Raw genomic sequence first — 17,011 nt, 5'->3', positions numbered from 1 at the left:
TTCGATCTTTCCCCATTCATACCAGTAGGAGTTCCTTTTTGTGTTTGCCCCGCCTTCTAATTTGTTGATTCTGCTTTGCCGATTAAGTACCAGCAGGGCATGTGGGCAGAGAGATGTGTGAGCACACCTTGTTTTTAAAAAGATTTCCCTGCCCAGGAAGTGTGCAAGAGTGCACAGTCAGGGAATTGTTTCAAATTCTCAGCACACACCTTGGCAGTTTTCTGGTTGGGTGCAAATCTACACTCCTCCTTTAAGGAGCGTGCTGTAAATTGTTATGAACATAACCGGAAATGAAAGCACAGAGGAAGCAGTGAGCATGCAAAGGGAAACAGCAGAAAGTGACGACTGATCCACTCCCAAAACAATGCAACAAATCGTCTGTGACCCCCAAGGGGAATAGTTTCGCGCCTAATCTTCCTCAACATTCAGATTATTCCTGTATTACGTAAACCCAAATTTACTGGGGGAGATTGATGTTGTTTGAAAGTAACGTCATGTGGACTATGCAAATTAAACGTGAATGCAAACACACAGCAAACTCCAGTGTAGACAAGCCCCAGCGAGTCCTGGGACTCATCTACACAGCTGCAAATAAAACGTTTTAAATGTGTTGTGAAATGCAATATACAAATGTGGCACTAGATGGCGAAAGCGAGCTATGCAAAATTCAATGTATTTTTCAAAATGATTTTTTTAAAAAGCATTTTCACTGTGTGTTTTTAATGTGTGTGTAGATTCCACCCTGGTTTTGCATCTACAGTGGCAAACCCCACTGGAGATTCTTCTGTTACATTAAAAATAAACAAATAAATCACATCGTCACATAAGCATGTTACATTTTTTTAAGCAAAATTATGAGCAGTCTATGGAACAAGAATGCAAAGTACAGTGGTACCTGTGGATGCGAAAGGGATCCATTCCGGAGCCCCGTTCACATCCTGAAGCGAACGCAACTCGCGTTCGCGCGTCGCAATTCGCTGCATGCGTGTGACGTCATTTTGACTGACTGCGCATGTGCAAGCAGCGAAACCCGGAAGTAATGTGCTCCGTTACTTCTGGGTCACCGCAGTGCGCAACCCAAAAATACTCATCCCGAAGCTACTTCAACCCGAGGTATGACTGTATTTCATCTCATTTTGTCAACCATTCTCTTTCAATCCCCAACTCAACGTGGCAGAGTGAATGCTGTGGCAAAGCACATCAGCATGTGGTAAACAGAACCACAATGCTCTACCCCATGGACCATAATGAAGGGGAGTGTTTAGCTTGGTTCTTGTATGCCTGTATTTCCACCAATATCACTATCCGAGTAATACAGCCTTGAAGCAGAGCCAGCTTGCTCTAATATAATGCTTACCTGATCACACCCTGCATTCACCAGTTCCTGGAGCATCTGCCTATTAACTTCAACCGTTGCAGAAGTGGTGCCCAACTCATTAGCAAAGGGCAGCAAAGAATATCTGATTTCTCGCAGTGCTTTCTGGTAAGGCCCAAACTTGGCAACTGGTCTCATTTGCTGCTGCCTGGCTGCATCTTTCCCTACTGCAATTTTAGGGTCCAGAGAAGTTTCGCCTCCTGGTCCAACGGGCAATCCCTGGCTGGAAGATTTGGTAGGTTGCTTCAAACCTTCCCGGATCTCCTGCAATCTTTGTCTGCTGTTCCCAGAGTAAGTGGTAGCAGGAAAAGTCTTTGGCCTCATGGTTAATCCAGGTTTGTTTCAGCATAAATTCCAACTTCTTTTGCATAAAACCAAAGGGACATTCAATGCGGTTCTTCCTGAAGGTATCAGTTTGCTGCAAAACATAATCCCTTGATAGTAGTTCCAACATAAATGGTAAAACTGGAGAGGAGACTGTCACACTTCCGTATTCTCCGAAGTCCCCTGGTATGTCTATGGCACTACATAAGTCTCAAGGAGCAGGTGCCACTTTCAAGTTTCTTCAGTTCAGAATTTCTGTACACAGAGGGGAACCCTGAAACTTCCATCTCGCTGCTATTTAGTATCTGGAAGAAAGCAGAACAGACAGATATAGTCATGCAGTTCTCTTCTTCTTTATCAAAAGAATTCTTCCCAAGAGTCAGTCTGGTATGTTATTATATTCCACATTGCTGCTTTGCTTGTGAAATCCAAAATGGTGAACAAAGATAAGATTAAGAGCATGCAGAATATGGAAATATGTCACAATTAAAACTGTCCAGGAAGTTTTATACTAAATCAATCCAACAATAAACAAAACACTTTCCCCAGAAGCTCTTAAAACTTTTTCCTGAAGAGCATTGGGTGTCTGGGAGATTCAATGAGGAGAGAGTTCTAGAGATTTAGCTGTAAGTCACTTTGGGTTGCCCTGGGCAAGATAAAGCCACTAACAAATTTAATGCATAACAAAACAATAATAGAGGAAATGAGGTAAAAAAACTGTACTCAGTGAACAGACTGCTAGTTCTGGATCAAGGAGTCAAAATATCCATGCAAGGCTGTGCCATGCAAGTTACTCTTATTAGAATTTAGCAGTGTGCATGGGAATATAAAACCTGGATTTATCTCATGTATGCTGCTCTGAGCTTTTTGGAGTAACAAATAATAATTGTCAGCATTTGGCAATGACAGGAGAACTTCCTGAATGGAATCACTGTGTTTACAAATGCGCGTGCGCACACACACACAAACACAATTTACAAGTTTTACTGAGAAACTTTAGAGCCCATCTCTAAGGTCTGCAGACCAACAAAAAAAGCAAGAGGACTGCTGCACAACTGCACTGGAAAAGCTGTGCCTCTGTGATGACACACAGTTACATGTTGACCGTAGTGTGTTATCAGAAACACATGTGCACTTGGTAATATCCAACTTATGACGCTCTGAACAACTTGGGCCCCCAATTACCTCACAGGCCCCCTGATTCCTTACACTCCACCCTCAACCACTGAGGCTGTGGAGACATTACCAGTTATTCCACATTCAGTGTCCTCCCACGACCAATTTCTGAAGCCAGATACAGAAGACATTAGCCACAATCCATAGAGATCCTGCCATTTCTGTTGTACGGTGCCTTGTTACATTTCTTAGGGAACAAATAAATCTAAGAATGACGACTTATGCCATTTATGAGGAGACTTGGAATAGTCTCTGTCCATTATGGCCAAGAATTTTTATTGGTAAATAGAAACTGATATATTTAACTGAAAAGGCGGCTTCATTTACTTTTGCAGGAATGTGTGTGCATTACTGGTGTGTTTGTGTGGATCTTAAAGCATACCATGGATTGTTTTAATAACGAGCAATTTATTATTGTGCTGGGCTTAATGTTCACATTGGTTTGTTGGTAAGGTATCGCAAGCCACTCTGGCAGAGTCTTAACTGGAAAAGGCAGCCTATATTATTTAAATTGTAATCTTGCCATTAGACGTGCTCAAGAATTCCAGTAAACATTCAGGAGATTTTTCATTGATGCAGTAATTCGGGGTGGCGCAACTATGCCAGCTAAACTGTACCAGCCAAACTCTTGCTGCTTGAGTCAAAAGCAGGTGAAGGGAGGCACAAGGGGGAAACGGCAGAAGAGGTGTGCCTGGGGTAATGGCAATGCTAAATCAATTTCTAATAACCTGGGTGGCCACGGAGAGGCCAGGATGCTGAACTAGATGGGGCATTGGCTTGATCCAGAAGGCTCCTGCGTTCTTATGGGCTTTGTCCCTGACCCTTCTTACACATAACAGACTGGTGCACATCTCAACACAAATATATTAGCTCATTAAAAAAGCAGTTCTTAGCTCTGTGGGGGAATAAACTACAGTTCCCGGGATTATTTGGGTATGTGCATGTGCTTTAAATGTATGGTTTGTACCTAGCCCGAGTCTCTTTGCTCTTCTGGGGACAAATTAGCTACAAACAATATGTTTCTAGCTTAGTTGGTAGGTCTTAATCTCATGGTTGTGGGTTTGAACCCCACGCTGGGCAAAAGATTCCTGCAATGCAAAGGCTTTGGACCAGGTGGCCCTCATGGTCCTTTCCAACTCTGCAATTCTATGATTCTGCTGTTTCTGAGCTCTCGTACAATTCCCACTCATTTCAACAGCATGCACATATGAGAATTTTCTAAATATTGTGTGCATTATTTAAAGTGGGAAAGCTTTTTGGAGGGTCTCATTGCCTCCTGAATACCCTTCCAAGGGCCATATGCCAGTGGTAAGTGGAGCCAGAGGATAAGTAAAAAAAAAAGAACTTGGTGTTGCCCAGCAGGCTCTACAAGGTCCTGGGGAGAGTTCTGAGGACCAGACAGTGTGAGCTCATTTGATTCCTGAGGTTCCACTCCCCTAAATCCTAAACAAATGTAGATAGAACTTCTACTGCTTTCAAGCAATTGTGTTTAGGATTTAGATTTTGATCACATTCCTTACCACCGAACTACTTTCTTTATAAAACAGGAAAAAGCAATCTCCAGAAAAGGTGGGGGAGCAGGGAAGAGGGGGAGGAACAGAAGTATATACTGTACATGAAAACTTGTGCCGAGGACAAGCCTTCCATCAACACAGAGGCAAAACTGGCTATAGCACACACAGCTGGTGCAAACAGTCCACATTCCTCTGGAGGAGAGCCCAAAACGGCATGATCAGCAGGGTAGGCGTGATAAAACTGTTCGTGGGTTTCTTCAATCTCCAGAGCCACATGCAAACAGACAGTCTTCGAGTTGATGCCAACAGAGGCAGGGACGTGCCCCTATACAGAGGGCGATTGTCTATCCCCCATGGCTTGGTATTCTTCATCAGGGTTTTAACCGGGAGCAAAGTATTTTCATTTTGTTAGTATTTTAGCTCCAATGAATTTATTTATTTATTTTTACTTCGTGAACAGCTTAGGGTTCCCTCCCCCCCAAAAAAATATTTCTCAAAATATTTGGAGAGGTTATGGAAAAAGAATCAAGGTGAAAGGGAAAAGAAGATTGAAAAAAGGGATTGAATTAACCTGAAGAGAGTGAAATATTAGGTTTTTACTGATGATTTGTTAATTATTTCATACGACTTATTTGCTGCATTTGTGATGTTCTGTTACGTTTCACTAGGTTGCCGTTGTTTATTACTTGTAAGTCGCTTTGGGATTCATCTGAATGGAAAGTGGCACGGAAATAAAATGAATCAAATACCCGCGGTGAATGAAAATAGCACAGCAACTAGAAACTTAACCCAGATTCAAAATCCAAACCAGATTCCACTGGGGCTTTACTATAAACCAAAAGCGAAGCTCACCACCAAAGAGCAAAGTGTCTCCCCATCAGTTTTTTACATTTACAAGAAGGTGCCAACTTCATCCATTCTTCCTTTGAAAAAGCAAATCAAGAAAAGTATCGCTGCTTAGATTTAAGTGTGGGTTTTATTAACATGAGATTTTTATCTCCTTGGGGCCCCTCAAATATTTGATTTCTTATTTTTCAAATTGTTCCTCCTATTTGTTTGTTTTTTAATATTTCTTTTAAGGCTCATCAGCACAGGCTTTTGGGGGCCTTGTTATGATATAGGCTGTTCCTTCTCCTATCCCTGCATGGAACATCCAGGAACTGCAGGCTTTACAAAGGAATACTGATGCAGCTACTGAAATAATGCCGTATCACACTCCTGTTATCTTTTCCTGCCCCACAACATTACAGACAGGGGTGCAGTAACCTTCAAGGAACAGGCAAATTCTCCTGCAAAGGTTCGTACTTGGGCTAGGATCCCAAAAGGTTGAGATGAGCAAGTGAGGGAACAGGAAACTGTGCAGATAATCTAAAGAAGAAACAGAAAGGAGAACCATGCGTGTGGATGAAACTTTCATTTGTCACTGCAGCCATTGCTTTAGCTTCTGTTTAAAGAGCAGAACGGTTGCGTTTGACAGAGAAAAGAACCTGAAGTTGCAGAGAATGCACAATTATCTACAACGCATACATATTCCTTGCATCCTAGCTTCAATGTATATATCTCCACAGGCTGTTTGCCACACTCATGCTTCAGACTGCAGCATTCAAACTGAACCATAAACTTGAGTTCTCACATAACTAGGAACGAGGGAACAAAGCAAAACCTAGACACCAACACTCCATCTGCATCTGTCGTGTGCCATGACCTCCTACATTTTCAGTGCAAACAGGCAACGAACAGGTATCAGTGAAACACTGCTAACTGCACTCATGCAGTTTATGGCTAACAACGAAAGGGTCACATTCCTTAAAACAAGGCCTTTGTCCAGAATACAGATCACCTGCCCCTCACTTTTTTGAAAATCATGTGCGGAGATGTTCGGAGTTGGCAAAGCACTGGAACACTTCTCAGAACTGACACAAGCGACAGAATGGTTGTTTCTTGAATGGCAACTGAGTGGAGGCTGCTCCATGTTCTGTGTAAGAAGGCTCACCATGCAATTCTATAGACTTTTGCCATCCCATAGCAAAATGCCTGAAAGTGGGGTTGCAACAGCACGGCAAACACATGTGCATTTCCAAAGAGATGCCACCTTGCTGCTTGCGTAAATCAGGCCATAGCAGTTTCCAAAGTCAGATTTTCCTGCAGCCAAATTTCTCAGGCACCTCAGAAATACCATAACCCAAGTTTCTAAAAGGAGTGTGCAAAACAGGATTAAGTAATTTTTCTTCCATCCAAGACCTCTGAGAGTGGGAGTAAAATATGGCTCTGCTTGGGAGAGGAGGCATATTTTGTCCAACTATGATTCCAGATTCCCGAGCAGTGAGATGAGACAAAGGGGAAAGTCCCCCTTCCTCTGCCAATAGCTGCAGGGATTTCAAGCACTGGAGAATATGAACAGATTATTCTGGTGCTCTATGCACTTTTACTCGAGCATAGATGAGCTATCTGTCAATCTTATTAGTCTAGACGTTAAGCTCTTCAGGGCAGTGACTCTCCCTCAAATTACACATCAAATTGCATGCACTGTCCTTGACACACAAATGAGCTCCAATATCATTTGGGTGTCTCCAAGCTTTAATAACTTATTTGCAGCAGATTAATATTGGGGAACAAAGAGGTAAATCCAGGCAGATGACCTTCTCACTTAGGGTGTGGAATTAAACACTGTGGATGTTTTACGATGGCCATAAAAAAGACTAGCACTCTCCTGCTTCTTACAACTCAGTGGACGTACTGTAAAGTTATTGTTAGATTTCTGTGATGTGGAGTTATCGCATTTATCAAAGAATTCTGTCTATATGGTTCTATCACACACACGCACCAGCGATGGTCCTCTGGTGAACCATAGAAAAGTCCTACCACTTTTTTTGTACTAGCAACTTCAGCTCAAGAACAGCAGAGGTGATAAAAGGGGCAAGAGAAGTACTGGCTGATGCTACAGTATCATCACCATCACCATCACACCATCAGTGTACAGCAAACAGAAAGCCAACCAAATAGTGCTATAGAGGAGATAGGCAGTGATAGGTGGGGAATGAAGCATGGGTTGGTGAGCAATTGCAGCCCATCCCCAGAAAGGATAAAAGGGTTCAGTCTGCAAGGGACTGTCTGCATGGGGAATTCTACAGTTTCCGGTCCAACGCAAAACTGAAACACGCTGTGTGTAAAGGGAGACTTGCTTGTCTGTGGTGAATGTACAGATGATGACTAGGACACAGAACAGACAGATCCCATGGTTCGGGTTATGCAGAATAGGAAGAGACTGCTGGTCTTTGTTACCTGTCTGATCCACTTCCCTGGTTTAAAAAGGTGAGGCACATACATACCCCGGTGACTTCATTTCCACGTAGTTGGTCTTTTTCAACACCCTCAATCCCCATCTCCATCAATATGCCGTTCAATTGTGCAACACGGCAATGTTTTGCCAGACGAGTTACCCATGACACCAATTGCTCCTACGCTATAGTCACTAGTATGCTAGACATGTGGAATAAGAAGAGGATTACACAATTCTCGTGAGAGCTCAGATGAAAAAGAGAAAAGCAAGAGCCCAGTTGTCCCAGCGTGACCTCAATATGTACAAACAAATGCAGAATCATGGGCTGAGAGCCATTCCCACATGTCCCTAAAGACATCCCATTTGGCCCAGGATAATCTGCCCACAGATGCAGCATATGCTCTTAACATGGAAACCCTGGAAATATCAGCTATATGCACCCCAAGCTATGCAACACAACATTGCAAACACAAATAAACCTGCAGTATAGAAATGCCTATACAAATTGCAGCTGTCAAAAGTTCCTTTATTACGGAACTTCACAGAGCATAATGAATCTCACTTTTTTAAAGAACAATTCAGCACTGCTTAATATCCCACATAATAACAATTGCTACAATTCTGCAAAACAACCAATTTTTTTTTGCTGAACAAACTGCTAATTGTGTAACTTTCAAGTTATGCAGAAATCTGCATAAAGAACAACTGAAACTGCGGAAGAATTAGCTTTCTTTATGCATTCTGCCTAAGATAATTATCATGCATTGAGCTTTCCTAGAGAGCCTTCACAAGAGATGAAAATGTTATCAGCAGCATTTTGCTTGTCTGTTTCAAGTGAGAACTCCCAGGGTGCTCTATAAGAATGATAAGAGTCCTCTGAAACTACTAGCATCCTTGTAACTTGGGAGAAAAAGTGGTGGTGAAAGACAGAAGGAAATAAAATGATTGTCTGAAAATGCATCTGCCAAAAAGAAGTAGACCCAAGGCATCAACTGCTTCCTACCACCCATGTCTCCATGGCTAGTCACCTGACCTTATGAAGCTAGGTAATCCCCCTTCAACTTCTTGTACACACTGATGTCTCGCTCTCAAAAATCTGCAAAGGAACCTCTTCTCTGGTCCTCTCTCCTGCTAACTAATGTGGGATGGAAAGTAAAAGGCTGTCAATTTTAAAGCCAAATTTCTCACAGCAATATCGGATTTACATCTGTGGTAGAAACTGCAGCAATAAAATGTCATTTGTGAAAATGTTCTAAGAATGTAAGAGGAGCACCGCTGGCTCAGACCAAAGGCGTATCTAGCCCTGCATTTTGCTTTCCCAATATCCAACCGGTCGCCCATAGGAACCCACAAGCAGGACATAAGCACAACAGCACTTTTGCTTGTGACCTCTAGCAATTGGTATTTGGAAGCATCCACAGTCACTATGACTAGTAGCCACTGAGAGCCTTATAGAGCATGAATATGCCTCATCCCCTTCTAAAGTCATCCAAATTGCTGGCCAGCCATACATATGGTTATAGCATTTTCTACAGCTCAGTTATATGCTGTGTGAGGAACTGCTTCCTTTGGGGCTATCCTGAATTTCCCTCTCACCCTTCAGCTTCACTGGATGATGTGGGTGGGGAGTTCTAATATTATGAGGTAGAAAAAAAGAAGCTATTTTGGCATCTGGCAGACCCCCAAAATGACAAAGGGCCCCCTCCCCACCCATAAATGGGTGAGGGAAGATATACATCAGCAAAAGGAGGGGATAGATGGACATTGCGATGTGCTTCCGCTGTAGACCATGCCACCTGAGGCGACTGCCTCACCTGGTGGGCCCGCCCCAAAGAAAAACATCTCTATCCACTTTTCCCCAAACCACGCACAAGATTCTCCTGTGAAGGCCCAGGAGCAATGAAAACGTTGGAGTTCTGCTTTGGCGCTGAAAGCGAGCCCCAACCTTTCCCCGCTTCAAACTTCAGCCCCAGTCGCGCCCCTCAAGCCCATACTGAGGAGAGGTTGCAGGGCGCTTCTCCAAGACTGAGGGGCCGGGGTTGGGAAAACAAGGAAGGAAGGTCCTGCGGCTGGGCTCAGCTGTCGCACGGTCACCAATATCTACTCCAAAGCGGGTGAGGAAAAGCCGGGAAGGCGAGGCCCGGGCATAAGGGATGGGCGGCGGAGGCAACCGCTCCAAGATTTCCCCCGGCCCAGAACTGGGACTCGAGCAAGCGGCCAAGGCGCCACTCCCCTCCGCGCAGCGCCGTCCGACTTCCAAGGGCTGGGAAGAAAGTTTGCTGGTTTCTTCCGGCCGGGGAGCCGCGAGAGGCCTCGAGCGAAAACAGAGGGAGCGCCGCGCTGTAGCAGAGGGCGAGCGCGACAGCGGCCGGGCGCACACAGGCTCACGGCGACTCCCACCCCGCGCCCGTGCAAAGGCCTCTCTGGAAAGGCTTTAAGTGGAAGCGCAATTCTCCCCCTCTTTCCTCCTCGCTTCCACGGCCCACGGGAGGTGTGGCGCTGGGCAAGAGGAAGAGGCGAAGGTCGCTCGGCCGCTCCCGAAGCCGGGAGGCTGCAATCCCGAGCGCGCCACCGGGTTCTGGAGCGCCAAGCCCCGCGGAACTTCCGAGGAATCGAGCACAGGGCCGGGCAGGAAAGCCCCGTCTCTTGTCCCTTCCATGCCACATCCTCAAAAAAATAATAAAATAACCACGCTCTTGCGCGCCGCACGGCTTGATCCGAAATTATAATTATAATGAAACCCGGACTCGCACGGTGAATTAGAAATTGCCCTGTTCTACACCTAAAGGACACAACAAAATCCCACATTTGATTTTATTTTTTTTAAGGCGCGGACGCGCACACGCCCCTCTCCTGCGTAAAGGCGGACTTGGACCTTAAGACTTGCCACGGGTTAAAATATTGCCCATCTTGTTCCGCATCTCTTCCGACCGTCCCTTTACCACGGAAGAAGCCCCATTCGCGTGTAGAAATTAACACGCCGCCGTCGGCTCAACTGCCCGAGCCACCTCTCCCTGGACGAGCTAACGCTACACACACGAACGGGCTTACCTGGGCGTGTAAACGCTCCCACAGGGGACCGTGTGGAAACGCTTACGAGGCAACTGGCTCCACCAGCGGTTGGCACCACGGCCAGGTCTGCCCCTAAATCAGCCCCTAAATCCAGGTACAAGGGCACGTCAAGTAATCCAGAACACGCTCGCTCTTCCTCTTCTGCATGCTGCGCAAGACCCTCTAAAAACCTTAAGTTTTAGCCGACGAGGCCCCCTGGTCAGCAACTAGCGCTCCACTTAGCAAAGCAAAAGGGAAGCGGCGGGCCAGAATCCCAACCCTCCCTCGGCTTGCCAGCAAATCCTGTTGCCACAGATACCACTTTCTCCACCCCAGCCGCCTCTGGGGCTGCCGGCAGCCACCATCCAGCGCGGGGATTTGGTCCCGAGCAGCCTTGAAAACGGGAAGATGCTTTCGCGGGCCGCCTTCCTCCGTCGAGCCCCCGAGGTCTGGGCCCACAGGGCTCCCTCCTCACAACCGCATCTTCGCCCAGCCCTGGCTTTGCTGGCTTGCCAAGCCCTCCCCCCCCCCCCCCCCGCGCACGGCCCGTGTCCTTAGCACACGCCGTCGAGGAGGCGGCCACTTTCCGCTTCTTGGCCAAAGCAGCTGCCCTCCGCCGCTCCCTCGGAGGAACTCCCCCGCTCTCCTTCCAAGAAGAGCCGCTCTCCTCCGCCGACTGCCCAGCTCCCTCCCGGCCTCTTTCCCTTCCCGGAATAATAAATCGCGTCGCGTGGATGCCTTTTTCTTTCTCTTTTAAAGAACAACTTCAGGATTCCCCCGGGACAGCCGCCCCCTCTAAAATCCCTGCGTAACTTCTGCAAAAATCCCCTTTAAAGAAAGAAGAGAAGGAGCCAGAAAGCTGCGAAGTAACGACGAGCGGGGCGGGAGGGGCAGGTGGAAGGGCTCAGCCTGCACCAGGGGGAAGCCCCCTTGCCCCACCCCTCCAACAACCCCCTTACCGTCTTGGTTGAGCGGGGAAGGGGGTTCCCCGCACGCAGCCCCCTCCCTCTCTCGGTGCCCGCGGGAGAATCAGGGGGCCGCCGCCGTGACTCCTCTCCGCTGCCTCCTGCCGCTGCCTCGACTGCTGCCGCCGTCCCCAGCGCTCCGCTCCGTCTCCATTCTTCCCTTTCCCCCTTTCGGGCTCCGAATGCGGCGGCGGCCGGGCACAGTTGGGACATTCGCTACATTGTTAGCATTCCACTCGTGCCACGTGACTCGGGCTCCGGCGTCATTCCGCCTCCCTCCCCTTCAGCATTCCAGCGGGGGAAGAAAAGGGGCGGGGCGGGGCCCTGCTCGTCAAGCGCGGGATGGGCGGGGCCCCGCTGGACGTCCCGCGCCTCGGCTGCCGCGCTCTTGTTCGCACGGTCCCGGCTGCGCTGATAAATAGCGCGTTAAAGAAGCGGCTTGGGACCTGTTGCGGGTCTGCTTGGGTCGCGAGTCGTTATTAAGCCATGTTGGTTACCGGGATAACAGTGGTAATAATAATTGTTGTTATTTTGCAAAGTTTTTTTTTAAATAAAAGTTACTCCATTTTATAATGATGGATATAGAATTGTAGAGTTGGAAGGGACCGCGATCCCGCTGCAATGCAGGACTCGTTTGCCCAACGGAAAGAAACAGAGAGGATAGTTAAAACAACATGAAAATTAAAAGATGAAAAACAACACTGTAGAATAGGCGCATAGAATCAGTAGTTGCACGTGAGTTAAACTATCAAAGTCCAAGTAAAGGCCATCAACCTTATGAGATCATCAACTATTGTTCCAGATTTGCCAGGCTTGTGAGGAGAGTTGTCTTGAAAATGATGGTTCCGCTGTATATATCCCCAAAGGAATGCCAAATCATATAAAAAGTGGCTGTAGGTTCTGGTCCTTGCCGAAATCTCAAATTATTTTCTCCATAATAGCTATATTCCAGAGTGAGCAGTACCAAGCATCCAGTGTAAGATTTGGGACTGTTTTCCATTGAGTTGCAATGACTATTCATATTTAAGACCAATTCTTTTGACAATACAGTATATATTTACATTGGTATCATCAAAAATATTCAGAAACAATGTTGCTTTACCAGTACAGTGGTACCTCATGTTAAGTACTTAATTCATTCTGGAGGTCTGTTCTTAACCTGAAACTGTTCTTAACCTGAAGCACCACTTTAGTTAATGGGGCCTCCCGCTGCTGCCATACCGCCGCCGCACAATTTCTGTTCTCATCCTGAAGCAAAGTTCTTAACCCGAGGTACTTTTTCTGAGTTAGCAGAGTCTGTAACCTGAAGTGTATGTAACCTGAAGTGTATGTAACCCGAGGTACCACTGTATAATTATTAAGGTTGCAATTCCAGGAAAGGGGGAAGCTCCCTTATTCTGGGTCAGATCAATGGTCATAGTACAGCTCAGTATCATTTTTTAGCAGTGGCTACAACCCCCATCATCCTTGGTCATTGGCTTTGCTGGCTGGAGCTGATGGGAGCTGGGATCCAACAGCTGGAGGGAAACAGGTTCCCCATCACTGAACTAAGACATACATAGCATGGAGCTTACCCATAGACTGCCGGATTATATTACAGTCCCTCACTGTGTGTAAATACAACAAAGTCATACCCAGAGTAAAGCTTAAGTCTGTTGATTTCAGTGGGCCTATTCTGGGTTTGACATTGTTGGATACAACCCTACAGCCCTAATACTTATAATATAGATATTCCAAACTGCCTAAATATTCCAAACTGCCATGTTCCATAAAAAAGTGACTCCACAAACAGAATATGTTTGGTATTTCAACTGTGCTGCCAGTTACATAAGTATTCATTTTAAACTTCAAGTGGTGTCAATGAAAATACCGTATTTTTCGCTCTATAAGACGCACCAGACCACAAGACGCACCTAGTTTTTGGAGGAGGAAAACAAAAAAAATATTCTGAATCTCAGAAGCCAGAACATCAAGAGGGATCGCTGCGCAGTGAAAGCAGCAATCCCTCTTGCTTTCTGGCTTCTGGGATAGCTGCGCAGCCTGCATTCGCTCCATAAGATGCACACACATTTCCCCTTACTTTTTAGGAGGGAAAAGGTGAGTCTTATAGAGCAAAAAATACGGTAATTTATTAAGGAATTGAAAGGAAACCCCATATTGGAAGAGACCAAGAAAACCATTAGGTTCTCAGAAAATTCCAGGGCTGAAAGAATGTGGTGGGGTGAAGCAGTTCATTTTGTAATGATCAAATACCTGCAATTTAAGCAATGCTGCACATCTTCATTTTTCAAATTATTGCAGCAATTAACCCACGAAGCATGGCAATGTGCTTGCTTAAATATGAATATTGCTCAGTGGTGTTTTCTTTGGCTTACAAAGGGCACCTAAAAATAGTAGTACATACATGAACTGAAAATATCTCTGGTAACAAAATATATTTCTGATGTAAGCTTGTGTGCTATATTGTCCTGGACTAGGACCAGGGAGGCTCGGGTTCAGATCTCCATCTGCCATGAAGAGTTCCTCCTCTTAGCCTAACCTACCGCACAGGATTCTTGTAAGAGTTAAAAGAGGCTTACTTTTGAGTAAACACTGTCAGGATGCAAACAGTGGAGCTTAACTTTTGAGTAGACATGCATGGGGTTGTGTAGTATCATGTAGAATTTATTTTTAACACCACACAGTGATTAAATTTGTACTCCCGTTGATTTACACCAGTGTTTTTCAGACTCCAGACACTCCTCCCCCAAAATAAAACAGCAGACATGTTATAGTGCAAGAGTAATTCCTAGCTGTGGCTGTGCCATGGGACAAGCACATTCATTAAGGCTGCAGTACTGTATATACACAGGGACGCGGGTGGCGCTGTGGGTTAAACCACTGAGCCTAGGACTTGCCGATCAGGTCAGCGGTTTGAATCCCCGCGACGGGGTGAACTCCCGTTGCTCAGTCCCTGCTCTTGCCAACCTAGCAGTTCGAAAGCACGTCAAAGTGCAAGTAGATAAATAGGTACCGCTCCGGCGGGAAGGTAAACAGTGTTTCCGTGTGCTGCTCCGGTTCGCCAGAAGCGGCTTAGTCATGCTGGCCACATGACCCGGAAGCTGTATGCCGGCTCCCTTGGCCTATAGAGCGAAATGAGTGCCGCAACCCCAGAGTCGGTCACAACTGGACCTAATGGTCAGGGGTCCCTTTACCTTTACCGTATTTGTTGTTTAGTCGTTTAGTCGTGTCCGACTCTTTGTGACCCCATGGACCAGAGCACGCCAGGCACTTCTGTCTTCCTTTACTGTATATACACACTTAACCTGAGAATAAGCTCCATTGAACTTATTGTGTCTTCTGGATAGGCATGGATAGGATTGCAATGCAAATAATGAAAGAGGCCAAAATACCCACCTGTGGAGGCTGTCCCCAGAGACCAGTGATGCCTTTACTTGCATATGCATCTTGGAGTTATCGCTGCTTCACTCCTCATCAGATTCACCAGCAGCACAGGACAGCACCTCTATACTACAACACTCTGAATATGTGCAGTTTTGAACACTAACTGGAACCATAGCTCCATCATGACCAGAGGGATTAAAATGGCATGTTTATTTCAGCCTAGGTGCTGATATCAAGCTTGTTTGCTGCTGCCTCCAACACCTGCCGCTCTCCAGGTGGTCATTTTGTGGGTGGGGGGAGGTCCCTTGAGCTGCAAAGTCCTGGACTTCAGCCCCGAGGTTCACCCATCATGAAAACCTTTGCACAAAACAAAAGCCTGAGACTGGGCTGTGTGTGAGAGAGACCAAAAATGCTAACTAAAAACCAATGAGAAGGTGCACAGGCACTCCTCCAGGCACAACAAGAATTCTGGGAATGCTAACTATAAATCAGCTCACAGGTATTTCACCATTGTTGTCTAATCCTGTTGTTCGGGGAAAGAATGTGAGATTTTCAGAATGACCTCTGAATAGATCGAGGATTGGCATTTGTTTACTAGCAAAGGCTGCTTCGGAAATGTACCGTGAGGAAGGCTGCAAAAATGTTACCTCGCTGTGCTCCCGGCGTTCTGGCATGCTCCGGACCAGGGTGGGGGAAACTATTTTCAACCTGCATTCCCTCAAAGGCAACCTTCCATGGGCCATTTGCCAGAGGCAAAAATGGCTGGAGCAGTGGTTGTGGTCCTTTGTTGTTGTTTAGTCGTTTAGTCGTGTCCGACTCTTCGTGACCCCATGGACCAGAGTACGCCAGGCACTCCTGTCTTCCACTGCCTCCCACAGTTTGGTCAGACTCATGCTGGTAGCTTCGAGAACACTGTCCAACCATCTCGTCCTCTGTCATCCCCTTCTTCTTGTGCCCTCAATCTTTCCCAACATCAGGGTCTTTTCCAGGGAGTCTTCTCTTCTCATGAGGTGGCCAACGTATTGGAGCCTCAGCTTCACGTGATCCACCTGGAGCAGGAACTGGCAAGCCACTCCAGTATCCCTGCCAAGAAAACTCCATGGACAAAGAAAACAGTTGTGGCCCTTACCTTTGTACAATCCAGGCATGCAAGCGGGATGTTTCTGCAGCCCCACACTGATCTTCGCCCTCCATCCAGGCATGCTAAAGGCATTAGCGCAACACAAGGGCACATTTCAGCAAAGCAAAAGCGCTCAAGGCGTGGGGCAGGAGGACCGGTGAGGGTTGTGGCTTGCAGAGTTGACGTGGCCTGGGAGAGTGCAGAGGGGCAGGAAGAGAGGCCTGGAGGACTGCATTTGACCTGAGGTTCCCCACTCCTGCTCTGGACCCAGGGTGGTGCTATGCAGATAGGAGCTGATGGCTGTAACTGGATTCTGTGGGGCAAAGTAAGCAGGAGGATGCAAGTGGGAAAGGCAGACTTTTCGCTCCAAAGACTAGCGCCACCAGAGACACGGGTCAGCATTAGTCACCCCACCCGGGTGCCGTCTCTAAGTTTAGCACATATAGCTGAGATCTTAGAATTGGAAGAGTAGGAAGGTACCCTAAGGGTCAATCTAGTCCGACCCCCTGCATTGCAGGGAGGCTGACATCTATTCCAGGGGGTAGGGGACAGCAAAGTGTTACAATGGGAGCAAATCCTGCCCACTTGGCCTCTACCAGCAGAGACCCCACGGAGTGTGCGCTGTAATTCTATGAGCCTGCAGGAAGTAGTTAGGATGGTGATCTCCACTCAGTTGCACAAAGTGGTTGTGATGATGACCCCCACTGTGGCCCGTTCAAAATGAGCAGCAAGGAAGGCCATAGAAAGGCTAGACCCAAGTCAAAGGCCCTGAGCCAGAACTTGTCTACCAAGTAACCCAAACAGGGATCTAGAGAAGCCTCT

At 46.6% G+C, this 17,011-nt stretch overlaps 1 protein-coding gene across 2 annotated transcripts in view; it reads right to left on the bottom strand.

The window, feature by feature from the left end:
* Positions 1–11,967, bottom strand: part of LATS2 (large tumor suppressor kinase 2) — a 47,083-nt gene extending 35,116 nt beyond the window's left edge. The window contains exons 1-2 of one of the 2 annotated variants that reach the window (XM_083609018.1): positions 11,680–11,967; positions 1,358–2,004 (exon numbers count right to left, since the gene is read on the bottom strand). In XM_083609018.1, the coding sequence (XP_083465144.1) occupies positions 1,358–1,699 (342 nt within the window). In that variant the 5' untranslated portion in view covers positions 1,700–2,004; positions 11,680–11,967. Of the gene's footprint in view, positions 1–1,357; positions 2,005–10,720; positions 11,293–11,679 lie in introns of those variants that run through there. The other variant, XM_083609019.1, reaches the window with a different exon arrangement.
* Positions 11,968–17,011: the final 5,044 nt, after the last annotated feature.

This window comes from Podarcis filfolensis, assembly GCF_964270895.1.
Source record: "Podarcis filfolensis genome assembly, chromosome: 4".
Classification (NCBI taxonomy): domain Eukaryota; kingdom Metazoa; phylum Chordata; class Lepidosauria; order Squamata; family Lacertidae; genus Podarcis; species Podarcis filfolensis.
This window is presented reverse-complemented; position numbering and strand designations above follow the sequence as displayed.